Consider the following 25,067-nt stretch of genomic DNA (forward strand, 5'->3'; position numbering starts at 1 on the left):
GAGGGAGGGAGGGAGGTAGGCAGGGAGGAGGACTTTTGTCCAAGCGCAGCCCCCTGTTGAAAGAGTTTTTCATGGGCAAAGAACACATATTTCAGGGGGTCCCATGGAGACAAGATGAAACCTCTGGTGTTAGGCTTCACGTCAGAAGAGAGCGTCCTAGCCGCCCGCCGGTCCCGGTTCTAATCACGGCGACTGCGCCCAGAAGCTGATAAGACACAATCGATACGAGCAAAATCCAAAGCGGCGCGGAAGAGGAGATAGCCCATGAAGAATTTGGCCCAACGAGCTGCCGCAAGTCTTTAGTCGGCCGCGCTTTTGGCGAGGCGGTGCTCGTTCGATCGCAGGTCAGTGAAAGAACGTCTTGAAAGTTTCATCCAAACAAGAATTCCGTCTCGAACTCCGGGGAAGCCTTTGGTCCCGGTTCTCCACCCACGGCAACATGGACGAGGAGATAGGCGAGGAGAAAGATTGGCGGCGGCTGGAACCCCAGCGCGGCGTCAAAGTCTTCCTGAGCGTCTTGTACGGCCTCATCCTGGTGACGGGCATCGCGGGCAACTCCGTCACCATCCGAGTCACGCAGGTTCTCCGGCGCAACGGCTACCTTCAGCGGAACGTGACGGAGCACATGGTGAGCCTGGCCTGCTCGGACCTTCTGGTTCTGCTGGTGGGCATGCCCGTGGAGCTCTACAGCGCCATCTGGTTCCCGTTCACCACAGCGTCCGGAGGGGACGCCGCCTGCAAGCTTTACAACTTTGTGTTTGAGGCGTGCAGCTACGCCACCATCCTCAACGTGGCCACGCTTAGCTTCGAGCGCTACGTGGCCATCTGCCACCCCTTCCGCTACCGAACTCTGAGCGGGCGCCGTACGTCGGCTTTGCTGGCCCTGGCCTGGCTGCTGTCCGTTCTGGTGGCCCTGCCGCTGCTGGCGGCCACGGGGACGCAAGGCCACGTGGCCGCGGGGGCCGACGGCCCGGTCCGCAACCTGACCTTCTGCACCAATCTGAGGGAGCGCTGGCTGATGTACCGAGTCAGCGTCTTCGTGGCCTTCCTGGTCTACGTGCTGGTTTTGGCCGCCGTGGCTTTCATGTGTAGGGCCATGATCGTGGTCCTGAGAAAGTCTCTGGGCTCCTCGGACGGAAATCTCAAAAGGTTCAAGCATGAGAGTGAAAAAGTGAAGATGGCCAGGAAGCAGACCATCGTTTTTCTGTGTAGGTTTTCGGCACTAGCTAGCTAGCGTCAACCCGAGCCGCCAGTGATTGCCGTTTGTGTTCCCTCAGGCTTGATGGTGGGCTCCTTGCTGGTGTGCTGGTTCCCCAATCAGATCCGCCGGCTGATGATGGCCGGCGCGCCCAAGTCCAGCTGGAGCGCGGCCTTCTTCCACAGCTACATCGTCCTCCACCCGGTGGCCGACACCTTCTTCTACCTGAGCTCGGCCCTCAACCCCTTCCTGTACAACGTGTCCTCCCGCCGGTTCCGCCGGGTTTTCGTGCAAGTTCTGCGCTGCCGCCTCGGCGTCCAGCACGTCAACATGCGAAGCGTGCCGTCGGTGCCGAGCTCCCGCACCCGAAGCGTTGGCTCCCTGCCGCTGGCCGACGGGATCCGATCCGAAGAGGAGCCGCGTGGGAAGGGGCGGGACTCGGAAGCAGAGGCGGCGGAGACTCTCAACAAGGACTTGGCTTTGTAGGAACTGCCATATGCATGCATGCTCCAATGGCTTGATTGCTGCAAATTGTTTTCCTGTCCTGCGTCGTGTGCGCCAGCCAATTGACTCCCGGGCGGGCACAATTCATCCAATCTCACAATGATGACGATTCATTGACGACTAATAAATCAATCCTCTTTGTTGATCTCGTGATGGCACAAGCAGTGCGATTCCATGCTCTTCCGCCAGATGGCAGTGTTTACAATAGGTCTACCTTTCGTGCAAGATCAAAACAAATCAAGTCTACTTTTCACACTGAGTAAGCTTCTTCGAGATCAATACAACACAATCAAGGAAGGAAGGAAGGAAGGAAGGAAAGAAGGAAGGAAAGAAGGAAAGAAGGAAAGAAGGAAGGAAGGAAGGAAGGAAGGAAGGAAGGAAGGAAGGAAGGAAGGAAGGAAGGAAGGAAGGAAGGAAGGAAGGAAAGAAAGAAAGAAAGAAAGAAAGAAACGCGTTTACGTTTCAGAGCACCGTCCAGATTTGTCTTCTTGCTTGCTTTCTTTTTCTCATTTTCCACTTGCTGTCTGCTGGAATGGCTATTTTGAGTTCGAGCAGCTCAACTCATCGTCCACGTCTTTTTTCTTTTTTTTTGACGCAAACATTTAAGCAGACTCCGTGAGATTAGCCGCCACCATCAAGCGGCATAAATGGATTCATTGACTTGAGTTAGTAAGCAATGATTCTCATAATATTAGAATAAACTACATTAAATGACACATCGGCCTGTCCTATATTTACCTGTTTCTGCCATATTTTCATCCTGAAGATTTGACCCCATTTGGCGTAGCTTGATTTGTCCTATTAGAATAAACAGAGCAAACAGAAATTCAGGTCAAACAGGAAACACTTTATTTGTTTTTTGTTTTTCCCCTCCAAAGTAAAACAATGCAATTTCACAAGTGATTAGTGCAAAGGAAACGATTACCAAAAGACATCATTGTGATTAGCCATTTTTTATATATTTAAAAAAAAAACATCAATATCAGGAAGTTACAATAAATGTGCAATAAACTGACAAGTCCACCAATCAGTGCAGTGAGTAACAAATACGAGGTAAATGTTAGAAAAATACAATATGCATACTCATTCTAATGAGCCTTTTCTGTTTTGTTTTTTTTGTACACGACCACAACAAGAAGAATGCCGAGCGAGCTCAATCTACCCGTATGTCAGTGTTGCCACTCGCTTCCCTGATCAATAAAAATCCGACTCACGCATTTCCAAGAGCTTTGTGTTGCTACGGGTATAAATAGCACTGCTATTTATTTACTTTTTCTCCAACATGCACATAGCAGGTGAGCATAGTTTAAGTCACGAGGTAAATAAGCGGTCTAATGCTACGGTTTGAAGATTTCTCCCCTCAAACCTTCATATGGCTCAACAGTGGCCCGATTGATGTGGAAAGAAATGATCGGTTGGTGCCAGTGGACAGTGCTTAGCAAATAGAAAGAAGGTGGTGGCTTCGGGACATTTTCACACGAATCCATTCTTTGCGGCTGTCCAAAGTGGAAACGTGGGAAATTGGCTTGTTTGCAACCTGAGCCGACGCTCTGCACAAAATTGCACAAGTTTTGCAAGCCAAAAAGCTTTTGGGGGTGTTTTGTTATGCGCAAGCAAAGGGTGGAGGCAGGAGTGAGGGAGGATTCAACTGTGCGCACCCAAAAATAACAAAGGGGCCATTTCATGAACAAGGGAACAGAGGCAACATGATTCAACAGCAACAACAACAACAACACGCAAAAGGAAGATGGAGCCAAAGCAGGCGCCGAAATACCAGCAAAGCGATGAGCACACCTGGATAGGACCGCTGGGCCGAGAGAGCCAGCCCGATGGCTCCCGGCTGACGGGAACAGGCGCAAAGCAAAAGCTAACCGGCCGGGCACACCTGGACGAGACCGGTCGGTCGGTCGCCCGAGGGAGCCCATTGGTCCGTCCACCTGACGAGAGCAAATGCAAACGCTAACCGGGTGACCGGGTCGCGCCAAAAAGGATGCGGGGAAAACATGAAACAAAAGTAGCAAAAAAATCAACAATGCCAGGCAGCAATCCTGACGCAAACGTGCTTGCCATTGGAGCAGAGAAGCAACCAAAATCCAGAACCAGTGTCATCGCGAGCTACGAGGAGGAGCTTGCGGCAGGCAAGAATGCAAAGCACACCCTTCAAACTTCCATTTGAGTGTGGACTGCCCATTTGAGGAGCGCCCGTGTGCCCAAGCACCATCTCCACGCGAGCTTTGCCTTCTTCGCATTGAATCCGGCCGGATTTGCAAAAGGTCACAAATGCAACGTGAGGAGAAGCGTCTCCGAGCGTGGGCCGCAAGCTCCTTGGCAGGCGGGCGGGCGGGAGCGTCCGGCCGGGTCCTCTGGCGAAGCTCTCCGACCGCCGCGTGGAGTCTTGAGCTCTGGAAGGCAGACAGCCAGTGAAAAGGAAGTCGCGGGCGGCCTTTGGCCAAATGCTCTTTCTGCTCTTACAGTTGGCCAGCTGCAGCCTGCTCTGCTCCTTCTGCTGGGCCGCCCTGCTCTTGCTTTTCATGTAGGTCAGCCGCTTTGCTTCCATTTCACCTGGCAAAAAGCAGAGCGCAAATGTGCTGCGGCCATGCGCCCAACTTGAGCCAGAGGCCACGTGAGTAGCAAAAGCGTCATTCGGGGACGATCGTGAGGAAATACGGAGCAGCGCAAGCGGCGTCCCCGGGTGTACCGCTCCTACGACGGATCACCTGCCGGTGGCGGCGTCAACCCAAAGGCCGAGCGTCCCGAGCTCCGGCGGCTCTCCTTTACCTTACCTTGCGCGTCTCTCCGGGTTGCGTCGCGGGGATCGGACACGCGCTGGCGGCGGCGGCGGCAGGCAGACGTCACAACGGCTTGAGGTTGGGCTCGCAGGAAGGCCACGGAGGGGAAAGGTGGCGACCGGTCGGCGGGGGCGGACAGAGAAGGGGGCGCCCCGTGGTCCCGAAAAGCCGAGGGGATCCTCCAGCGGGGGAGCGGGGACGCCTCCTCGCCGGAGGAGCCCGCCACGGGGGGCTGGGGTTCGGGCCCAGGGGTTGATGATGAGGACTTGGGGAGGAGGTGCAGGATGGAGGAGAAGAAGGAGCAGGATTCGGGGAGGGGGATGGTCCCGATTCCGCTGTCCAAGGTTCGCATCTGGCGGCCGGACCCTGGGGCACAAGCACAACGGTCGGCGGGGGGGAGGGAGGAAGGGAGGCAGGGAGGGAGGGAGGTCCGGCGACACCGCTAACCGGCAAACTGCGGCTGAAGTGGCTGGCACTGAATTCCGTTCTTTAGCCCACCCGCCATTATTTACATCAGCAAGACGGACAACACTGCAGTGGCTTGGACCTCGTTAATCCCCCCCCCCATTTTTCTGTTGTGTCACTCTCCAATTAAGCAAAGGACTTGTAGCCATGGCGTGTCATGGTCTTTATTTTCTACCAGTGCCGATTGACACTGGAAAAGAGCCAATTGCAGTGAGTCCACTTGAAGCCCGCTTGTCACGTTTGACATTGAACAACCAGCATGCGTCCACCACAGACAGGCGTGCACCATGGACTGCACCATGCCTTCAAATACACACCGACCGCATTTGGAAGTTGGATGTCGACAAATGTCATTTTCTTAGCTTAGCATCTGACAATAAACACGACGAACCGCGGCCAGAGCAAATCAACCTTTCTGTCGGCGTATGAGCAAAATGGAGGCGCAGCTTGAAATACATATTCCGATTTAGTTGCCTGCCCTGCCATTTGGTGGCCGACGGTGGAATTACACCCAAAACCGCCGGACCAAATTTGACCCTGGGATCCGCCACGCCGGGGGATTCCCGTACATCACGTGGGCAAACAGAACCAATACGATTACGACGTTTGCATTAAACGGAAACATTCGCTCTCCCTCTTTGAAAATGGGGAAAAGACGGCCAAGAGTCTCCTGCGCCGCCGCCGTTGCCGCCGCCGCCGCCGCCGCCGCCGTTGCCACCACACAACACACAAAACCACGACACGAGCATCAAAAGCACGACTGGCAATGGATCTAATTGAACAATTAGATCCAGAATGGGCTCACCCTGGCAACATATGAGGAGGAGGAGGAGGAGGATGAGGCCAGGCGAGGCAATGCGTGGACAACATGCCGCCGGGCCGGGCCGGGCCGGGCTGAGCCGAGCGTTACCTTCACAATGCAGACTGGCCGGATTGCTCCCGAGTGGCTCCTGTCACCATCGTAAAAGTTCACCTTGTCTGCGGGACGCCTCACGCACGCACGCACGCAGGCATGGCGGGCATGGCGGGCCCGACTCCAGCAAAATACAAACAAGGCTAAAGCGCTCCCCCCCCCCCCCCCCCCCCCGTGTTGGAAGCAATGCAATGAAGCAAGTAGCAGAGGGAAACTTAGTTGGGTTAGTACTTAGGAGGCCTCGACTTACAGCAACATTTCAAAAGTGCTCTTTACTTCTTTCTGCAAAAAGGCAACAAAGCCTCAGTGAGACTTCCCAGAACCACGGTTGGCTGCGGCCGCTGCGAGCTTACCCGTGACGGCGTCCTGCAGGGCGCTGGCCATCAGGGCTGCCTTTTCCCCCTCACCTCTCTGGCTCGTCAAAGAAAGCAAAGAAAAAAAATCAAGGCCAAGCACGCTAGCGGAAAGAAGCTCTCTGCCGCTTCCTTCACCTGCGTGTCCCCGACGATGTCACCGCGCGGCAAGATCCCCGGGCAGGGCACGGCGATGCACGCTCGCACCGCATCGTGCGACTCTCTCCTTCCCGCCGAGCTGAAATGGCAAATGGCAAATGGCGGCGGCGGCGGTTAGCGCCGATCCCGCGTCTCACGGAAGGGCGACACGTCTCACCAGTCTTTTCCGTCGCTTTTCCTCCGCTCTCTCTTCTTGTCCGTCTTGGTCTGCTTCCCCCCAGCCAGCAGCGAGCTCATCTTGGGATCCCTCTTCTCCTCTTTGGCTTTGGCCACGTCCGTCTTGGCCGGAAGCTTCCCCTTGCGGAAACCGAACCAGTTGGCCAAGGCGGATCCGGACTTGTGCTTGACTTGGCTGCTCCTCTCCTGCTCCTGAGACTTGTGCAAGTTCTCCTCGATGCCGAGCATCACCTTCTCCTCGATGGCGGTGACGGCGCTCCGCCTCTCGGCTTCTTCGCAGACGGCTTCGCCGAAGGCGCTGCGGAACTGCTGCTCGATCTGCAGGCGTCTCTGGAGCCTTTCGCCGGACGAGCCCGGCCACGGAGGAAGCGCCGGGCCTTCCTCCATCAGGAAGTTGTTGAGGAGCGATCGGTTCAAGGGGCAGTGGTAGCTGGCGGAGCAGCTCACGCTTCCCGGCAGAACGTCGCCCAGCGAGTTGAGGGAGCTCCCGGAGTGCGTTTTGATCTGAGTGCGCACCTTGCCGGAGCGATTGAAGCCGGGGCGCTCGGCGTAGCGAGCGCCAAAGCTTTGGCTCCGGGCCTTGGCCCCGTTCATGCCCATGACCGGCTTCAACGGGGGTCTGGTGGACACCGAGACGGAACGCTTGAAGAGCCAGCCTTCCTCGTCCAAGCCCCAGTCCGGCGTCACGCCGCCGCCGCCGGCGCCGGGCTCGGAATCCAGAGAATTGCAACGGGTCTCCGTCTTGCCTTCCTTCATCACGTGCGCCTCGCAAATGTACGTCTGGTAGCTTTGGACGCCTTTGGCCCACGGGTCGGGATCCTCCCTGTTCTGCGCACGGGCGAAGGTGAAAAAGGTAGCGCTTTCCGCTCCCGAGATAGCCTCGTGGGATCTGGCGTTGGCGGGAAGGGACGTTTTGGCAGCTCTGGAGGCAGCACTCTGGCAGTTGGCGTAGTAGACGTCGGCGTACGTCTGAGGCGGGACTTGGGAAAGTTTGGGCTCGCTGATGCTCTGCTGAGACCTTTGCAAAACCTTGGGCTTCGGCGCCACCGTTGCTCTCCCGACCCCCGCTTCCGATTCAAGGTGGGGGGTGGCCGGCGGCGCTCTGGGCGAATGGCCGTTGAGGACCACTTGATTGTCGGCCGGATAGTCGCTCTGGCGAACGGACGCGTTCTTGCCCGCGGCGGCGCTCGGAGGACCGTTCACTTGTCCGGAGTCCGACGCGGTCCTGAGCAGGAGCGAGGCGGTCCGACCCGGCGGGAGCAGGGCGGGCGTTGGGGAGCCCGGCTCCAAAGAGGCCGACGGGTCGGCGAGTCGCTCCGGGTGAATGGTGGCGGCGGCGGCGGCGTGCGGCTGTGCCGCCGGAGCCTTTGAATCTTCGCCGTCGGCCGTCAGCGACGCGCTTTTGACCGGCGACGCCAGAGGGGAGCGCTGTTGCACGCGCTCCAAAGACTTGGAGTCGTCGTCCGTTTCCGCCTCGTGATTCGAACTGTGCGCTTTGCCGTGATTGGCCCTTTTGTTGGGGCACCCGGACTTGTGACCCGGGATGAGGTTTTGATGCAGAGGCGAGCGGACCTGTTTGTGCTGTTCTGCTCCGGCGTCGGCGCTCTTGCTGCGCAGGATGAAGGCCTTCCTGGCCGAGTCGCAGAGCTGCGCTTTGGGCTTGGGGTTCCTGGAAACGCCGCCGCCGCCGTCGTCGCCGTGGCGAGGGACCTCGGCCGAAGAGCTGCGCTGCCGGGCCTCGCTCACGCAGCTCAAAGCTTTGGTGGCAGAATGGCGCGCGTCTCTGGCCCGGGAATCCGTGCGGTCCAGCCGGGATTTGCGGTCGCCGGATGCTTCCGGGTTGTTGTTGCTGTCGCTCAAGGTGACGCCAGAGCTTCCGCGGCTTTCCGCTCGCGGGTGCTCTTTTATCTTCTCCGGCGCCTCTGCCGAGAAGATGGCGTTGTCTGTGGCGGTGAGAGGTTCTTCTGCCCCGTGGTGGCTCTCGTGGCTGATGCCTCCGTTCACGTTTTTGTTTGTCCCCGACGGGTTCAAGGAGATGCCCTCGTCGGACGCAGTCGTGCAGTTCTCCTTTGAGACGCTGCTCCGAAGACGCTGGAGGTCTGCCGGACGAGCGGCAAGGGGGCCGGCGCTGGTCTCGGGGTCCCAGCCGGCGGCGCGCTGCGTTGCAAGCATCATAGTCATCACAGCGGCTGGCTGGCGGCTGGCTTGGGAGTGTCGGAGGCTGTTTGTCACCTGTTGTTTGGACGGGCCCCGCCCCTCCGCCCACGTGCGCGATCCGCCGCCGGCACCGGACGACGGCAGACGGCTGCTGCCACGTGGGCACGTTAGACTCAAGAGACCGGGCCACCTCCCCGCGCCGATCGACACGTTTCCATTCCTTTGGCTTTCCTGGACAGAAGAAAGCCTTTTACTTTCATGCAAACACAAAGTGGACTGATGAAAAATGACAAATCCAAAAGAAAACCTGCAGCGGCGGCGGCGGCGGCGGCGGCAGCGGCAGCGGCGGACTCGGCGCGGTGCCGACTCGCTGTTGGAAGCGGACGCTCAGGAGGCGGTTCTGCTGCTCCAAGTCAAAGACACGCGTACGCAGCTTGACGCATTCCTCTTTCAAGTCCTGCCAAAAGCACAAGAGGGAGGACGTGGCAAGAGCGAAGAGGAGAACATCGCCAGAGCGAACACTCGAGTCTCCAACTTGGCGTACCTTTTGAGCGAGGAGAGCCTGGACCACCTGGTTGGCCACCTGCAGTCACAAAGAAAGGGTTGAGTCGCCGACCTTTGACAGGGCGCCGCCTACGGTGGGCGGTGTCCTACCTCATCTAGGCAGCGTTCGTACTGCTTCCTCTGGTTGCGGTTTTCCAAGGAGAGAGCCGAGTTCTCGGCCTGCGAGAGCCACAAGGACACCGCAAGGATGAGAGACGGCCAGCGCATGGGCGCTGATCATCAAGCGGAGTTGCCATCGTGACCAGCCTAAAAAGGTTTTGTGCGCCGAGTCGCACCTCCAGAGCTCTGAGGCGCCGGAGCACGGAAGCGCCTTCGTCGGAGTCCTCGTCCGGAGCCTGCGGCGATGTTTGTGAAGGCGCCGGAGCCTCCAGGCTGTCCTGCTGCTTCCACATCTCCTCCAAGAGTTTGTCCTGGAAAGCAAAGCGCAGACCGAGGTGGCGTCATTTGGCCGAGGTGGATTGCGTCTCGGTCGTTTGTACCTTATATGCTTTCATCAGGTCCAGTGGGTCCACCTTGGGGCCCTCCGATGAGTCCTGGTTCTGCAGGAGGCTTGGCGCGCTCTCCTCCATCCTGCAGAAAGAAGAACTTGTTTTTTTTTTGGACTCATCTGGAAAGCGGCTGCGTTGAATGCCATTCATCCGACGCCTCCTCAATGCTCAAGTGCGCTTGATGAAGGGCTGACATTTTTTCTTTTCCGCAACATCATCCGTCCGTCCGTCCGTCCGTCCGTCCCCTGATCAGGCTCAACGCTTCTGTGATCACTCGCGTTGGCTTGGGCTCATGCTTAAAGGCAAGCCAGCCAGCCAGCCAGCCAGCCAATTGCTCAAGGTGCAAAACAAAGCCAAACATTGGCTTTGGTTATGATTGACAGCTCCCAAGTTTGACTTGATGGCTCTGATTTTCTCCAACGTCCCTTGATTGGGTGAGCCATTTCCTCACCGCTATGGGGTCTGTTTGCCGCGGTGCACGAGGGGCGAAGGTTTTACCCGTCCGGCCGGAGAAGTTCTGCCGCAGCGTCACCGTCTGCCAGAGCCTCCGCCACGGGTCGGCCCGCTTTCCTTCCCTCCGACCGTCCGTCCTTCAGCTTCACTCCTGATTGCTGCCTGCGCAAACAAATACATTGTTGTCGATTGGAAATGCGTTGAGAATTGCAGAAGGACCGAAATAGAGATGTTTTGCGTTGAACCATTTGGGTCACATTCCAGTCCATCGCTGCTGCCAGCTTGATCGTTTGTGATGGTGGAACTTACTGTCATTTGGAAATAGCCTCGGCGTGTACAAAAGGATGCATTGACACGGATAGGCCTTTACAAATGTCCATTAACGTGATCATAGTTGCTTCCCTCACAATGAATAATCCAGGTCAAGTGCCATGACACTTAATTGCGCCTCTGGCCGCTTCCGACTCACTCCGACTCACCCATTTACACTCGGATGCTCGCCGCACGTGAACGACTGCCGAGTTAACACGACGCAAATAAACAAGACCCGATCGGGGAGACCAGACCAATCAAACAGCAAGGAAGGAGGACAACTCCAGGCAAACGCTCACCGTTTAGTCTTGAAGAACAAGATTGAACAGCACTGCTAGCTACTACCTAGTGGCGCTTAGCGGGAACCGACTCCAGTATCCTTTGGCGTTCACCCATGCTCCTGAAAAGCCCTGAGTTTGGGCCCACGCTGAAGCCATTGCAAATGAAGACAGCCATTCCAAGTGAGGCTTTGTAAAATTGCAAATGGCCTCAGGTGCGCGTGCGAGTCACTGGCAGTGACGCTTGCCAAGGAAGCGCTCGCCGCCTCTGCTGACTGACCTACAAATCGTTTCTGGGACAAAGGACATGCGAGTTCACTTCCAAATCATTTGGAATAAATACCATGATGAACGCGATTACTGCCATGTTACAAAGTCGGACCACGGGACACCGACTGGTTCGTTGGGCTCTGAAGACCAGACACGTTGTTTGGAGAATAAAGGCAGAGGTGCGCTCCAAAGGTCTTTGGCGCACAACGGAGCCTCGCCTCGCCTCGCCTCGGCTAGAAGAAGAAGAGCGGGCCGCGCTGCCTCCGCCGGCTCGACCGGGACAAACGTGGACATTGATGGCGCTTCACAATGGGGGGCAAACAAAGGCGGCACGCGCTGACTTTGGGAGGGAGGGCCAAAAGGGCGTAAAGAGCCCGATTATACGTCTTACTACGCCGTTCAAGTGGCCATTCAGCATCGGAACAAGTCGGAACGGGCCCCCCGGGGCATCGAGTGCAGACGCTCACGTTTCAACAGCTTCCAAATGGGTCGGTTACCTTGTCCCCAAACTACGGGCCGATTCGACTCGGCCCGTGCGGGACGCATCAATGGCCGTCGGGCTAGCTTAGCGCTAACAAGGGTGCGCGTCGTCTCCATTTCAAACGGGTCTCTTTCAATGAATGGACTGTAACAATGATTTCATTCAACAACATCATGGCATCTAAACAACGTAACGAGGTAGCTCGTCTTCCAACGAGTTGTTGCCATCAAAGGCGTAGCGGAGGATGTCCATCTTTCAGTTTGGATTTTGCTTGCGATTGCTTTTGGCCTGCCTGCCTGAGCTGATATTTTTAGCCCTTTTTGAAGATGGTTGATGTTGCAGAGGTTGTTACCCCGCTGAGACGACGTTACTATTCTGTCGCTCTCGCAGTCTAATCTGGTCCCGCTGCGTGTTTTTATTTCTGGAGTTCAATCTTTGAGCGAGAGCTATTTATTGCTGATGTGCTTTTAAAAATATACATAGCTATCTTTTTTGATTGTGCTCACACTGAAGGCCAACAATCAGGATTATTTCAGGGAGCACATTCATCTTTTTACATCTGTTGTGAAAAGGAAAGAAAAGGATTGGGACCAATCCCTTCGGGACTCCACTAAACCTTGGTCAAATTCATCGAACCACTTCATTTAGCAACTCAACGTCGATGGAACGATGCGGCCGCGTCGACGACACCTGCGAGTTGCAAAAAAGCCCCGAAACAAAATGTTCTGCTCCCATGCAGACTGACTGGCGAAGGCGGCCGCTCCGGAGCCTTTCCGGCGGCAGCCGTTGGCCACAAGCACGAGCGCCGACCCCCTTTTTCCTCGGCTCGTCGCGATCTGCCATCGGGCTGCCTGATAAAGCGCGAGTGAGGTCAGCGGCACCCCACTCAAGCCGACCGCTCATTTTTCGTTAAAGACCAGGCGGCGCTTAACGCATTTGTTTCTTTTGCCCGCTCGGCTTTAGTGTGGTGTCAGGGCTTGGTTTTGTTGGGAGTGAAACTTTCCAAGAAAGCGCCACGCCAAGAAGTGGCCCAAAAAGCCTCAAAGTCAAAAAGCTGGCCTGCCGGCTGGACTGTTACCATCTACGTGTCCGGCGGGCCAACTAGCCTGCAGGAGCCGGTCAATTATTGATGCGGGCTGAGCTTAGCCTACTTTCTTTGCGACTTGGGGGCAAGCAAGCAACCAAACAAGCAAGCATGCCGACTTATTGCCATGTGTGCGTCCCACGTCTACCTGTTTGTGTATTATGCATGCAGCGTAGCAGGTTGGCCCAAACCGTTTCAATGTGGCCGCAGCGACTAAATGGTAAGACGTGGTGGAAAGACTCGACTTGCTCTGGGCCATTTTGCCAGCAAGGCCAAAACGGGGCTTCCGTATTTTGCCTCAGCCGGCCAGCCAGCTGTCAATAAAGGGCTTGCTACTTTGAAATCTTCTGCTTTTCCTGCTTCCACTTTGACGTTGCGATTTGGAACAAAGTGAGAGTGTGACTTATCAAAGGACGTCTGTTTTTGTCAAGATTTGTTTTCTTGAAAAAGATTCTTCTCAAAGCAACAACTACTATGTTTGTTTATGTTACAACGTTAGGACAAAGTTATTCCATTAGTCAAAGGTAAAGGCTGACTTGCACTTTTCGCTTGATACATAAGAAGCTCTTGAAAAATGCCGCCACGTTGCATCATAACAGTAGGCCTTTTTTCTTGGGGGAAAAAAAACAACAACTCTCTTTTCCAAATTGTTCACCCATTCATGATTTGAACAAATAGACAAATATGAATTTGTCACGTTTGTGTGTGTGTGTGTTTTTTGTCTCTCTAATGGAGTTGGCTTTTTCCCAGCGCGCACACGCTCGCGCACATACGTGACATCACAGGACCTTTGCACCTTTTGGGGATGTGACAATTATGCCATAGGACGTCTGCGTTGGCGGACATCAAAGCGTCGGCTTGTGCTTCAACTAAGCTAAGCTGAGCTAAGCTAAGCAAAGCAAAGCAGAAGCAATGGGTTGCTTGCCGGCACATCACGCTCCCGTCCTTACCTCGTCGGAGATGGACGTTACATCCCCGGAGCGCAGCGGGTAATCTGGGTCAGTGGCGGCGGCTGCAGCAGCGCATCCATCCGGGCCCGCCCGTGCGGACGCCGGCATCCGGCATCAGGAGCATCTGGCAGCAGGTGCTCGCATCCTTGCGCACAAAAAAGAAGGCAAGGAGAGTCAAACAAATATGGATGAGGGGGAAGCAGAGAATGGGGATTCTAGCAGGGCTCTGCCAAGGACTCAGCAGCTCCGCTCCTCCTCCTCCTCCTTCTCTTGGTGTTCTTCCTCCCCCCCTCGGTGCCTAATTTGCCGCTTTTATGGCTCTATTTGTGTCTCCCTGTGATGCTCAGCCGCGTTTCCAACTCACCGCTCTCTCTCTCTCCTCTCGCTCGTTGGGTTCCTCAGCTGCCCAGAGGATGCTGAACATGTGTGGATGGCGGGGGGCTGGGCCGGCTCGGAGTGGAGGGCCACGCTTCATAGGTGGTGACGCGCATTCGGGGGGCATGAAAATGGATGGATGGTTTGTTTGTTTGTTGCATGCACTCCCACCTCCCCTCCCTTAACCCAATTTTGCAGTCTGACAAGAGAAAAGAAAGGCATTGCAGACATTTGGGATATTAACAGAAGGATTTTTGGATGGGGGGAAAAAGGCACAACTTGCTCTTCAGATGTTCAATTTGAGTATTGCAAAAGATCGAAGACTAAAATAGTCTTTTCTAAACCCAAATGTGATGGGGGCGGGGCGGGGCAGGGATCTGCTTTTACAGCGCTACAACAGAGAGCTGCGTGTATTTATAGCAGGCTTGGCGGCGGAGGACGATGTGAGGAAATAAGCTCCTCTATTTTCTCGGCGCCCGCCTGCCGTCACACATGCGTGCGCTCGCATCTCGGGCGATACGCTGCCAGGCTGCGTTAGATCAAATCGTACGCACGCACGCACACCCACTTAAATGTCTCTTTTAGGGTGGAGAAGACTCGCTCCCCAGTGCGCTTCGTCACGCTGGTCTTGAGCCAAATCACAAGTCGGCTGAGCCAATATTGAGTCCGTGAACGACGGTTGAAAGATGCGCTCATATGAAGATGCATGCGTGTGCGTGCGTGCGTGCGCTGTTGCAGGAGAATCCCTCTGGGCTTCTGCTTTGACCTAGATGGAGCCGTGATGCTCAGGCAGGCAGGCAGGCAGGCAGGCAGGCAGCCTCGCAGGCAGGCAGGCAGGCAGCCACGCAGGCAGGCAGCCACGCAGGCACGGCGTGTGCATATGCGCATTTCAAAACGCAGCCCGTGCCAAAACGGAAAAGATGCAGCAAAAGAAGCAGAGATGCCAGAAGCTTAGCTGGAGCCGGCCGGCCGGCCAATGAAAAGGGCCTCAAAGAGGGGCCCTGGTCAGCTCATGTAACTTGAAAAGAAAGGAAAGCAACCATTCATTAGTGGTCAGTCAAAGCCAGAGTGTACATAGTAGCAGAACTCACCTGAAGGGAATCAGTTGGCACAAGTCGGCCGCTTTTGCTTACAAGTCCAACGCGGGAAGCCGGCCGCTATCTCCAACAAAAGGGGAAACTGCTCGTGGGGTGCTGTTGGTCACTTAACGAGGCGTCCTACTCGTTGGCTGGCGCAATAATGAAGCTGGCAAAATCTAGCATCACCGTTCATCGGCAAATCGCAGTCATTGAAAAAGAGAATACTTTGCGGAAGCCCAATTTATTTTCACATGCGTACACTTTGCCGCTCTTTCCAAAATTCAGCCATCCCTCGAGACAGAGCCGCCTCGGCTAAGGCCCGGCACTCGCCGGGGGTGAAGCCCGCCAAAACGGCGCCCCCGGTGGCAACCCCGTGCTCGTCCGCCAGCTCGGCCACCCTGGCGGCGATGAGAGACGTCGGGACGTGGCAGTACGGCTGACCCGCGATGCTGAAGGACGGCCAGCCTGGCGGCGCCGCCGCGCCCCTCTGGCCCGGCGGAACCCCCGGCGGAAGCCCCGGCACGCTCTCCACGTTGCAGGCGATTTCCACCGCCCCCTCGTGCGGCAAGGCCAGGACTTGGACCCCCGGAAGACCTCCCGGCGCCGATTCCCTGAGGGCGGCGGCGATGCGCCGGCCCACGCTCAGGTCTTGAGTGTCGATAGTCACGTTGCAGTTCATGACGTAAGGACTGGCTCCGATACCTGCCATAAAAAGGAAAACCCAAATGAGAACAATTTTCTTTTGGATCGAAGCGTCACGCCATTACCGGTGAGGCCAAAGCGTTTGTCCGGCACGGGCCCAACACCGTTGGAGTCCGCCGTCTTCCGGAACCAGCCCATCTCCTTCCTCCGCTGAGCCAGCCCCCGTTGAAGAGGGGCATCCGCCCACCCGAAGAGGAAGACGCTGGTGCCCGGCACTCGCCGGGTGAGGCCCGCGGCGATGGCTGAGCAGGTCCGGCAAAGAGCAGAGACCGACAGGAAAAAGGCCAACATGAGCGCCCCGGGCCTCCACAGAAGAACACGCGCCCAAACAAAAGCTGACCGCGAGATTCTCGAGCACAGTCGTCAGGTCCCACGTCCTCCCCCAAGGGGTAGATGGGCACCAGGTCCACGGCACCCAAACACGGGTGGACCCCCGAGTGGGCGCGCATGTCGAAGAGCTGGCAGGCTTTCTCGCAGGCGGACAAGACGGCCTCGCCTTAAGTACACACAAAGAAGGCCGATCTTTTTTTCTTCCTCGTCAATCGGGATGGCATCAAAGCCGATCGGGACCTACCGATGCCTTCGACGGCGGCCACGATTGTGATGACGGAGCGGTTGTAGTCGCGGTCGTTGAAGATGTTCAGCACCGCCGTCGTCTCTCTGGCGACACCTGAAAACAAGATCTGCTCAAAATGGCCGATTCAAAACTAAATGAGTCCCTTTGGAGAGATTCCTTTTTAGCAGTCTCCTAACAACCTTGCAAAAATTGGAGAGAATCAGCTCCACATAATTAGAAATCACATTTGCCTTGAGAGTCGTACAAGGCGGCCTTGGCCACGCTTTCCACCAGGTCCGCCCTGCGAGCTTCCGACACGTTGAGCAGACACGTCACCAGGCGTCGGCCCAATGCAGCGGTCGACATCTTTCTCTGCAAGAATAAATATGCCCAATTAGGGTAATCTTGTGATGATGCTGATTTGGGGGGGGGGGGAAACGGAGTGCCCTGAGAAAAGGGCACAGAAGGTCAACTTTGGAATGCTCCAGCCTAGGCTTGAAGCCACAACCTCCAAAGTGGGAGGCAAGTGTGGTAACCAAGTCATCCACCGAGCAGTAGGCGATAAAACCAAGGTCTTAAAACTCATCTCAAAAAGTCGCTTAACAACCGCGTAACATCCATACTATCTACGTAGCTTGTATTTGGGAAGACGCAGTCATGGTTTGTTTTCTTCTTACAAAAGGGCAAATAGTGCATCATTGGCACTTTTCACTAGTGTCGCCGTCAAGTAATGCTTTGCTTTTTCATTTGGTGTGCGCGTGCGTGCATTTGGTGGCTTATTTCAGCTGCATCGCTCAAGCAAGCATCAATTGGAACTTTACAAGCAAGTTAGCTTTAGCGGTTAGCACGACTTCTACAGAGCCCACTCGAGCTATTTACAGACACTCGTTTTTGTAATAAATGCAGTTTAAATTTGCTTTCCGCCAACGAGTATCGGTGGCCGACAATGGAAGGCTCCGGAGTCGCACTTCCTGTTGCATGCCTATTTTGTTCCGTGTTGGAACTCGCAGCGAACGTGTGAGACTCAAAAGAAAGTTTCCAACAGGTTAATAATGGAATGTTTTCTTTTATATTCACCGAGTGGTCAAGAATCACTGGCTGCGTATCACCCCCGGTGGCAGTGCAGAGTACAGAGTTTGGCCAAAGTCCAACCTGTCGCAAACTACTGTGAAATGTTCAAGTGGTGTGTAGACATGACTTTAAATGTATGAACTCATTTTATTTTAGCAATGGATCTGAATATGAATTGTAACCATCCCTTGTTTCGGAGAGAGCAGCGCATTGGAATGCGTTCCAAGCGGCGATCGGACGTCGTCTCACAGCGACGACGACGGAAGTAACCAGAAGTGAACCATCTTGGTTTATGGTCGCTTCTGATTCGTGTGCTGTAGCCAATTGTCTTGTTACCTCGCGACAGTAACGTTTGGAATATGATTTTCCCTCTCCTTCATCAGTTCCTGCGTAATCAGAGCACTGCATCTGAACGTACCAGGTTAAAGGCATTTTGTTCGACTCTTGTTTTGTCGTCTTCGAGCGAAACCAGAAGGAAGCGACGATCGCTGCTTGTGAACTCTCTTGGCCTACATGGACATTTGCGCAATAAAAAGTGGCACGCACGCGCAGTAGCAGTTGACGACGGACGGCGTGTTGAAATTCCGAGCACGTTTCGGAACGTGACGCGGTGCTGCCTGCCGTGGATTTAATAAACAGCGCCTCTCTGTGGGCACATCACAAAAACAAGCGGAAGAACGCAAATTGGAAGAGTTTCCACCAGGCGGCTTGGCTTCCCTGATAGAATAGCGCGAGCGGAAACGTCACGCAATAGGTCCTATGCCATCTCGGAGCTAAACGTGCTGCTAGTTGCACCGAGGTGGCTCCTGCACATGTGAGCGCCTATCTAAATGCTTCTCCTGCATCGGATTGACGGATAGACCTGATTATAGTGCCAGCTGCAGCCCGAACCGCGCAACCGATGACAACCACGGTGGCGCCGTCCTCTTCTCCGGCGTCGAGCAGCCGCCCCCTTGGACTCTCCAAAGGTCCGGACCCGCCGAGGCTCCACAAGCTACTGGCCGTGCCCGGGTGCAAAGCAAACATGCGCAACGATCTGCTCCTCCTCCGGCCTGGAGACGCACACGAGTCGGAGGCAGCAGATAAGAGCAGCATTAGCAGGCACGTGGTGTTTTTCCACGGGGACATTCAGGTGAGCGAGCACAGGTCGAAAATGAACAGTGCGCTGTGCGCTCTACTGCATTGGATGATCGAGGGAAGGGCCTTACTAACCTATTTCATTCCAAGTTAGTCAAAGGAGAAAACACAGTGAAAACCATCGGAGCAAATTGCATCCATCCAAGTGTGTGCTGTGCTGTGCTGTGCGGGTGTTGTCTTGTCGCAGAACTTCCAGGAGGAGATGTCCTCGCAGCCCGAGTGCGCCCAGTGGCTGGCGTGGAGCCTGGAGCAGGTGGCCGTCGCGCTGGGCCGCCGCTTTTCCGGCCACCACGTGTGGGTGGTGCGCGCCTCCCGCATGCACCTGCACAAGTTCAGCAGCTACCGCAACTTTGTGGAGAGCAACATGTTCGGCGCTCCGCAACACGGCCCGTACTCGCCCGACGGCGGAGCGCTGCGCCAACTCAGGTCGGGGAAACTTCTTTCCTTTGCACGGCCCGGGTACAAATCATGGCTGTGGTGCTCGCAGGTCTCTGCTGGTCCACGGGATGGAGCGAGCCGGCCTGCCAAACACCATCCGGGTTCCGGGCGGCGCCAGCGGCAAATTCTCCCTCACCCTGGTGGGCTTCAGCAAAGGCTGCGTGGTCCTCAACCAGGTGGTCCACGAGCTGGCCGGCGCCCTGGCGGACCCGGGTCTCTCGGACTTTACCGGAAGCCTTTCGGACATGTTCTGGCTGGACGGCGGCCACCCGGGAGGAAGCGAGACCTGGGTGACGGACAGGAGGCTGCTGGGGCGGCTGGCCGCCAGCGGCATCGGGCTCCACGCCCACGTGACGCCCTACGAGGTCCGGGACCCCGCGCGGGCCTGGGTGGGCCGGGAGCACGCGGCTTTCGTCAAGACCCTGAAGGAGTTTGGGGCGCGTCTGTGCCATAAGATCCATTTTGCGGACCAGCCGCCGTCCATTGAAAAGCATTTTGGGGTCATTCGGGAATTCTGAGCCCCCCTTTAAGAGCTTTTCACAAGCACCAGAGAATCGAACTTGCAGTCAAGGTCAACCTAGGCCGGCTGTCGTCGCTATTGGCTGTAGCCAAGCCAATGGTTCCATTTGAATGCCCTATTCCAATGTGTCAGCATGTCAAGAAATGAAAATCTGCATAAAACCTCTGTTTTTATTCATTTCGCTCATTGCTGGCTTAAAATGAGTGATTTTCATCGTTGCGCTGAATACAGGATTGACGTTTGCTTTCATGGTTGGACATTTGGGCTGCAAAAAATGGCAATTGGTTTTTTTAACGGGTCTTCAAAGCAAAAGTCAAGCATATGGGAGGGAGGGAGGGAGGAGTCGCAACATTTCCATCAGCTTGAATGAGCCTAAATGTGCACTAGCTTGTGTGTGGCTTGATCACAAAACCTGAGTTGGACACAATCAACTTGCCCCTGGGTTCGATTGGAAACATTCCAAAAGAAACTAACACCTGCGGCCAAACGTGCGCGTGAGGTATCGGACAAAACAGCAGACCATTGTCATGACAGTGACAATCAAGACTTCAAGAGAAAAACGCAAGACTATTTTGGAAATACAACCTGAATTGGCCGCTCAGGGATCCAATTCAATTCCATCCATGATCAGGTTGGTAACAAATCATCTTTCCCCACCCAAATGAATCTAAATGTCAATCATTCCTTCCGGTGCCTCCCCCAATTTATTTTTTAAATGAAAAAAGAAGCCCAAAGAGGTCAGTTTGCATTAAGCTAGAAAGAGCTTTCTGGAATGAAGGACAAAACTTTGAAAGTGGTTTTGTTGAAGCGTACAATTGAAAATCAAACAGCCGGAAGCCTCCTTGTCGAAGAAGCCAGCGAACCGGCGAGGAATGTTTGCCGAGCCGCCACTCAAGCTTCATGAGCTCGTGAGAAAAAGAAAAAAAAAAAAGGTCAAAAGATGGCTTGTATAGCAAAAAAAACTCAGGTCACTCATATCTCAAGGCACTGTTGTGTACAACAACTTGCGTCACCTCTACCACCCCAAAGAAAGCAGCCTCATTGTGAGCTCAACGTTAACACAAGGCGACGAGCGCTTGGACGTTGCCGTCACATGCTCCTTCTCAATTGCCTTCGTTTGGCACCACTCTCCAGCCATCCACATAGCCAAAACACATTAGTGACATGAAAACACTAAAATAACGCATAAATAAAATCAGTAAGGATGACGTTAGGAATAGGAAAAGTGAGCAGCGATTGGGGTTTTTTTTGGGGGGGGGTCTTTTCTGTTTATACGCAAAGAAGAGCCTTCATTTTAAAAACATGCGTGAATGCATAAAGCAGCGCCGCCGCCGCCGCGTCAATGAGGAAGTTAAGTGCCGGTCGCCGGGGTTCCCTTTTCCGCACGACGACAAGAGCCGAACTGGTTTGGCCGCCGACGTGTCGTCACCTGAGAATCGGATGAACACTGAGAAGGGAAAAAGGCCATTCAAAGATTCGGGTTTCCAAAATGGCCCATCAAGTGTGGGAATGTGCTTTTTGCATCAGTCCGGCCGCTCCAGTCCTTTGGCAAAAGAGGCGAGAAGCGCAGAACAAAGTCCACTGGCACTGACAAGAGGGCCGCTTTAACTCGGCGGCCAAGGAGTGAGATGATTATCGTTGGCTTGTGTTAATCAACAAATGGAAATACGTAAAAGCCATTTCACACGTCACCGTCTCCGAGAAGCGTCTCCTCCTCCAAGCGGACGCGTTTGGCGTGGAAGTGCAGCGGCGCCGCTGACTCCAGGAAGTTCTCCTTGTCTTCGGGGTCCTCGGGCGGAGGCGCCGCCCACTTTCCACCGCAGCTCCGCTCGCGGGCGCCGCGGGCGGACGCCGCCTCGGGGCCGGCCGACGGCGGCGCCGGCTGCCACAACCAAGGGTGGCCGATGCATTCGGCCGCGCTGGGACGGTCCCTGTCGGCAACAAATACTGGTTAGTGCGGTGCGGCTCGCGCGAGGAAAACGAATGCAATCGGAGCAGCAAACAAAGCCGGCCGGTTGAAGAATTTACAAAGGAAACCGCCGGTAGGGGGAAGGAAAAAAAAAACAGCAGCGGTTGCGCTTTTGCGGTGACGCTAAGAAGAAAAAAGCATTGGCCTCCAGACTTGAAGCCAGCCACGGGGGATTTCGAGTGGTTCGTTCAAGCAGTTTGGACAACAGCTTGAAAAAAAAAAAGCAAGAGCCAGGCTTGACGGGAAAGTGGCCATGATGAGGGGAGGCGGCCAAATTGCTCCTTCCAAAAGTGTTTGTTTGTTTGTTTGTTTGTTTATGGAGCATGCAAGGAGCTGTTGGCAGGTGCCCTCCTCCTTAAAACGAAGGAGCATTGCTCCAAAATAAAACGAGGGCAGACGTCTGCTCTTTTGCTCTTTTCTATTGTGGGCGCTCGCTCGCTCGCTCATTCGCTGGCTGGGCTACTCACTCGGGCGCTTTGACCAGCAGCTTTCGGATGAAGTCCACGGCCAGCTCGGAAACCCTGGAGAAAGCCTCCAGGCTGTAGTCCACGTTGACCTGGGACACGTTCAGATACGTCTCCTGCTTGTCGTCGCCGGCGAACGGCGACTCGCCCGTCACCAGCATGTAGGCGATGACGCCCACGCTCCTGAGGCAAACGGCGGGCTCAGCAAACAAAGGCACTCGCTGCCTGCCGCCTTTCAAAGTCGCCGCTCGCTCGCTCGCTCACTCACCAAAGATCCGTGGAGGTCGTGATGGGCTCGTAATTGAGGACTTCCGGTGCTGAGTGAAGAAAAGCGCAAAGAAAGCCATTTATGGTGGACGACTTACTTCCTGCTCGAGACGCGCTCAAAGGAAAAAAAGGGCTGACTCATTCAGTTGACTCATTTCAACTGGAGTGGGTGCGTTCAATTGTTGACTTGTTTTCATGTCGGAAGGAGGTTTCGCAACAGAGCGACCGAGCGAGCGCTTTCTTCCGCAAAAATCGGACTTACCCACATACTCAGGTGTGCCAAGAATCTCTCGCAACTCGCCGACCGCGCCCAATCTGCGCGCCAGGCCAAAGTCGACAATTTTGATGTCCCCGGGTGGGGAAAGGCTGGTCAGGAGGATATTCTGAGGCTGAGACACACAGCAAAGAGTCAATGCGGAAGCAAAGGTGCAGCAGAGGCCCGGCCCCGGCCCCCGGCCCCGGCCCATCCCGTCATGTCCGTCGCCCACCTTGAGGTCCAAGTGCACCAGGTTGCTCTGGTGAAGGTGCTGAACGCCCTCCAGCGTCTGCCTGATCAGACGGGTGATCTGGGCCTCGGGCAGCAGCTCGTCACACACGCAGTGGTCGAAGATCTCGCCGCCCGCCGCGCTGGAAAAGGCCACAGCGTCAAAGTGTCCGTTTTCGACGGCGAGCGGACGCTTTGCCGTCGGGACTCACTACTCCAGCACCAGGACGATGTCGTGGTCCGTTTCGTAAGCGGCGTGCAGGTTGACCACCCTGGGGTTGCTGCGGGCCGTCTCCAGGACGGCCATCTCGTGGACCACCTCGGCCCGGCAGTCGCGGCCCCGCCTCCTTTTGCGCAGGAACTTGGCGGCAAACACCTTGCCCGTGGCTTTCTCCACGCAGCGCTTGACCACGGCAAACTTGCCCCTTGGACAAAGTGGACAGACAGACAGCGTTAAGGTTCGGCTTGCGGCCATCCGGCAGGCTCGCCAAAAGCGCGTATGTATTTCCACGAGATCAGGAGATGTTCCCATCCAAGTGTCAGACTGCAGGAATAACACAAGTCCAAAGCGCTAGAACAGGTTGGACAAAGTTCCTGTTTAGCACTCAGGAACAAGAGCAGAGTGGAAAAGGGACCTGGATTTGCACCAGGGCAACATGGAACCAAGCGCCCGCCCGCCCGCCCGCCCGCCCGCCTTCCACTGTAGTGTGGAGCCAAAGCAAAGAGTCATGTAAACACTCCACCAGCAAATGTCGCCTTTCCTCATTTCCTGGGCCTACAATAGCAAGTGGTGGGTGCTCAAACCTGGAGGGGCTGTGTGGCAGCGTGGAGCTCTGCAATTTCAAGAACAAAGGGCACACGATTGCAGGAGAATAGCAATAGGACCTTTTGGAGAACCAAACGGGTTTTCGTTTTAAAGCGGTGCCACTTGCTGTCGGCTGAAAGTGACATCGCGTGTTCTCGGACTGCTGACAGAGGCCACGTTTCGTTTGCAGCGACAACACTAGAGAATACCGTTGTAGTTTCAAAATTCACCTTTTGAAATCATCTCATGAAACGTGATCCTGGTAGGATTCCATGTGGCACAAATACATTCATGACTTTTGATTCTGGCAACTGCGCTTCTGTTTCAAAAGCCACGATGACGTCTTCGTTCCGATTGAACGGACTTTGACACGGACTTGATCACTAATTGTTTCCTATGACCTTATTGTATTTGTTGGACCTTGATCTCCTGGTTTCTCACCCCCCTTGCCCGGGCACCAGGGGATGCGATTTGGTGTGTTTGGGAAATGCTCCGACTCACCTCCCCAGCTCGCCGGTAATTTCGAACACGGCATCCAGAGGCTCCGCGCTGATCGGTGTGTGACTTTCGGCCAGCAGTCCGGCAGCCGCTCCGCTGCGGCTGTCCAGCCGCCTCCGAGACATCGTCGCCTCGATCAGCACCAGTCGGCGCAAGGAAGCGGGTCGCACGCGAAACACGATGGGCGGGTGTGAAGAGGACTCTCGAAAAAGGCGAAGCGAAACGAAGCGAAGCTAAGACCGCCCGCCGCCGCCGGCTACTTCCATGCTAGCCCGGTTAGCTTCCGCGGTCAGCTCAGATCAGCTCGACGCTCAATTTCGTCAACTTAACCGTGGAGGAGGAGGAGCTCGACTACAAAAAAGACCATCGACGACATGTCCCTCCATCGATTAGCGCGTCAAGAGTCGACCTCTTCATTGCACTTTGTAGGAGACTTTCCGCTTCTTTGCCCTGTCTTTCTTTTTGAACGACCTTCTTGTTTGACACTTTTCTCGACGCGTCACTGCTCGGCACATGCGCACTGCTCATTTGCGGGCGGGCCGGCGGGCGGGCGGACGTTCGTTGGAAACAAAAGTTGAAGAGTTGAAAAGGAGGTTGTTTGCTAAATGTGACTGCAATATGTCTGTCACTTTTAGTTTACGCCTTTCTAAAAATGTCCCAAAAAAAACGTTTAATTCCAAAAGCAAATGATCACTTTTTCAGTTTTTGATTGCCTGTTAAAACGGACAGAACAATACATTTAAAATCAACCGTGCCTTTTTGTATACAGTTCTCTTAATATTCGATGCTTAGTGTTTTATACGTGAAAACTTGTGTAAAAACCACTGCAGGATTTAAGTTGGTGTTTTTTTGGTCAAGTCATCGAGCCTCACTGCCGTGCCTTTGCCGATGACGCAAAAATGTTGAGCAACTTCTCTTTGTTTACCTGTCAATGACATAAGATTCTAGAAGGTAAGGTAAGGTTTTTCAAGGACTCCTGGAAATAACCATGTGGACGGACTCTAAAATGGTGACTTGAAGCAAAACAGCCCAGAGGTTTTTAGTCAGAGCTTCCTGCTCATCATAGACACACCAAATTTCCAAATTGGCATTCTGGGGCCACTCAGC

The 25,067-nt window shown here is 55.1% G+C and overlaps 6 protein-coding genes across 11 annotated transcripts; 2 read left to right on the forward strand and 4 right to left on the reverse strand.

Annotated features, from left to right (window-relative positions):
- The first annotated feature begins 40 nt into the window (after positions 1-40).
- gpr39 (G protein-coupled receptor 39) lies at positions 41-1,767 on the forward strand. The gene is made up of 2 exons (XM_061286209.1): positions 41-1,208; positions 1,278-1,767. The coding sequence occupies exons 1-2, from the start codon at positions 440-442 to the stop codon at positions 1,682-1,684; spliced, it is 1,176 nt and encodes a 391-aa protein (XP_061142193.1). The 5' UTR covers positions 41-439; the 3' UTR covers positions 1,685-1,767.
- Positions 1,768-2,528: 761 nt separating this feature from the next.
- On the reverse strand, positions 2,529-8,928 carry LOC133159320 (uncharacterized). Of its 2 annotated transcripts, XM_061286205.1 has the most exons (7): positions 6,539-8,928; positions 6,361-6,460; positions 6,223-6,280; positions 6,120-6,151; positions 4,486-4,857; positions 4,175-4,264; positions 2,529-4,104 (listed from the first exon to the last, which is right to left on the reverse strand). In XM_061286205.1, the coding sequence occupies exons 1-4, from the start codon at positions 8,737-8,739 to the stop codon at positions 6,129-6,131; spliced, it is 2,382 nt and encodes a 793-aa protein (XP_061142189.1). In that variant the 5' UTR covers positions 8,740-8,928; the 3' UTR covers positions 2,529-4,104; positions 4,175-4,264; positions 4,486-4,857; positions 6,120-6,128. The 2 variants fall into 2 exon arrangements, with proteins under 2 accessions (XP_061142189.1, XP_061142188.1); XM_061286204.1 differs by lacking the exons at positions 2,529-4,104; positions 4,175-4,264; positions 4,486-4,857 and having other exon boundaries at positions 6,053-6,280.
- A 43-nt stretch (positions 8,929-8,971) lies between these two features.
- LOC133159367 (nck-associated protein 5-like) lies at positions 8,972-15,272 on the reverse strand. The gene is made up of 8 exons (XM_061286316.1): positions 13,596-15,272; positions 10,266-10,382; positions 9,759-9,849; positions 9,555-9,689; positions 9,370-9,438; positions 9,260-9,298; positions 9,067-9,172; positions 8,972-8,991 (listed from the first exon to the last, which is right to left on the reverse strand). Exons 3-8 carry the CDS (start codon positions 9,846-9,848, stop codon positions 8,972-8,974), a joined length of 459 nt encoding a protein of 152 aa, XP_061142300.1. The 5' UTR covers position 9,849; positions 10,266-10,382; positions 13,596-15,272.
- A 2-nt stretch (positions 15,273-15,274) lies between these two features.
- On the reverse strand, positions 15,275-18,382 carry ftcdnl1 (formiminotransferase cyclodeaminase N-terminal like 1). Of its 5 annotated transcripts, none has more exons than XM_061286782.1 (6): positions 18,241-18,382; positions 16,559-16,679; positions 16,326-16,421; positions 16,092-16,247; positions 15,811-15,993; positions 15,275-15,751 (listed from the first exon to the last, which is right to left on the reverse strand). In XM_061286782.1, exons 2-6 carry the CDS (start codon positions 16,671-16,673, stop codon positions 15,297-15,299), a joined length of 1,005 nt encoding a protein of 334 aa, XP_061142766.1. In that variant the 5' UTR covers positions 16,674-16,679; positions 18,241-18,382; the 3' UTR covers positions 15,275-15,296. The 5 variants fall into 5 exon arrangements, with proteins under 5 accessions (XP_061142766.1, XP_061142765.1, XP_061142761.1 ...); XM_061286781.1 differs by lacking the exon at positions 18,241-18,382 and adding an exon at positions 17,797-17,931; XM_061286777.1 differs by lacking the exon at positions 18,241-18,382 and adding an exon at positions 17,715-17,872.
- lg9h2orf69 (linkage group 9 C2orf69 homolog) lies at positions 18,280-20,378 on the forward strand. The gene is made up of 3 exons (XM_061286784.1): positions 18,280-18,510; positions 18,703-18,941; positions 19,003-20,378. Exons 1-3 carry the CDS (start codon positions 18,280-18,282, stop codon positions 19,469-19,471), a joined length of 939 nt encoding a protein of 312 aa, XP_061142768.1. The 3' UTR covers positions 19,472-20,378.
- stk17b (serine/threonine kinase 17b (apoptosis-inducing)) lies at positions 19,626-24,487 on the reverse strand. Its single transcript, XM_061286783.1, has 7 exons — positions 23,964-24,487; positions 22,870-23,082; positions 22,662-22,800; positions 22,436-22,562; positions 22,175-22,223; positions 21,910-22,089; positions 19,626-21,404 (listed from the first exon to the last, which is right to left on the reverse strand). Exons 1-7 carry the CDS (start codon positions 24,083-24,085, stop codon positions 21,155-21,157), a joined length of 1,080 nt encoding a protein of 359 aa, XP_061142767.1. The 5' UTR covers positions 24,086-24,487; the 3' UTR covers positions 19,626-21,154.
- Positions 24,488-25,067: the final 580 nt, after the last annotated feature.

This window comes from Syngnathus typhle, linkage group LG9, assembly GCF_033458585.1.
Source record: "Syngnathus typhle isolate RoL2023-S1 ecotype Sweden linkage group LG9, RoL_Styp_1.0, whole genome shotgun sequence".
NCBI classification, from domain to species: domain Eukaryota; kingdom Metazoa; phylum Chordata; class Actinopteri; order Syngnathiformes; family Syngnathidae; genus Syngnathus; species Syngnathus typhle.

Coding starts and splice junctions, on each gene's coding strand:
- gpr39 (XM_061286209.1), top strand. CDS start 440: ATGGACGAGGAGATAGGCGAGGAGAAAGATTGGCGGCGGCTGGAACCC. Junction 1,209..1,277: donor GCAGACCATCGTTTTTCTGT/GTAGGTTTTCGG, acceptor GTGTTCCCTCAG/GCTTGATGGTGGGCTCCTTG.
- LOC133159320 (XM_061286204.1), bottom strand. CDS start 8,739: ATGACTATGATGCTTGCAACGCAGCGCGCCGCCGGCTGGGACCCCGAG. Junction 6,461..6,538: donor AAAAGCGACGGAAAAGACTG/GTGAGACGTGTC, acceptor TTGCCATTTCAG/CTCGGCGGGAAGGAGAGAGT. Junction 6,281..6,360: donor ACATCGTCGGGGACACGCAG/GTGAAGGAAGCG, acceptor TTGACGAGCCAG/AGAGGTGAGGGGGAAAAGGC.
- LOC133159367 (XM_061286316.1), bottom strand. CDS start 9,848: ATGGAGGAGAGCGCGCCAAGCCTCCTGCAGAACCAGGACTCATCGGAG. Junction 9,439..9,554: donor GGCGCCTCAGAGCTCTGGAG/GTGCGACTCGGC, acceptor TGGCTCTCGCAG/GCCGAGAACTCGGCTCTCTC. Junction 8,992..9,066: donor GCGAGTCGGCACCGCGCCGA/GTCCGCCGCTGC, acceptor ATTTTTCATCAG/TCCACTTTGTGTTTGCATGA.
- ftcdnl1 (XM_061286777.1), bottom strand. CDS start 17,810: ATGCCTTTAACCTGGTACGTTCAGATGCAGTGCTCTGATTACGCAGGA. Junction 16,248..16,325: donor GGCCGCCGTCGAAGGCATCG/GTAGGTCCCGAT, acceptor TGTGTACTTAAG/GCGAGGCCGTCTTGTCCGCC. Junction 15,994..16,091: donor CTGTGCTCGAGAATCTCGCG/GTCAGCTTTTGT, acceptor GGACCTGCTCAG/CCATCGCCGCGGGCCTCACC.
- lg9h2orf69 (XM_061286784.1), top strand. CDS start 18,280: ATGACAACCACGGTGGCGCCGTCCTCTTCTCCGGCGTCGAGCAGCCGC. Junction 18,511..18,702: donor TTTTCCACGGGGACATTCAG/GTGAGCGAGCAC, acceptor GTCTTGTCGCAG/AACTTCCAGGAGGAGATGTC. Junction 18,942..19,002: donor GGAGCGCTGCGCCAACTCAG/GTCGGGGAAACT, acceptor TGGTGCTCGCAG/GTCTCTGCTGGTCCACGGGA.
- stk17b (XM_061286783.1), bottom strand. CDS start 24,085: ATGTCTCGGAGGCGGCTGGACAGCCGCAGCGGAGCGGCTGCCGGACTG. Junction 22,090..22,174: donor ACGACCTCCACGGATCTTTG/GTGAGTGAGCGA, acceptor CGTTTGCCTCAG/GAGCGTGGGCGTCATCGCCT. Junction 21,405..21,909: donor CTGCTGGTCAAAGCGCCCGA/GTGAGTAGCCCA, acceptor TGTTGCCGACAG/GGACCGTCCCAGCGCGGCCG.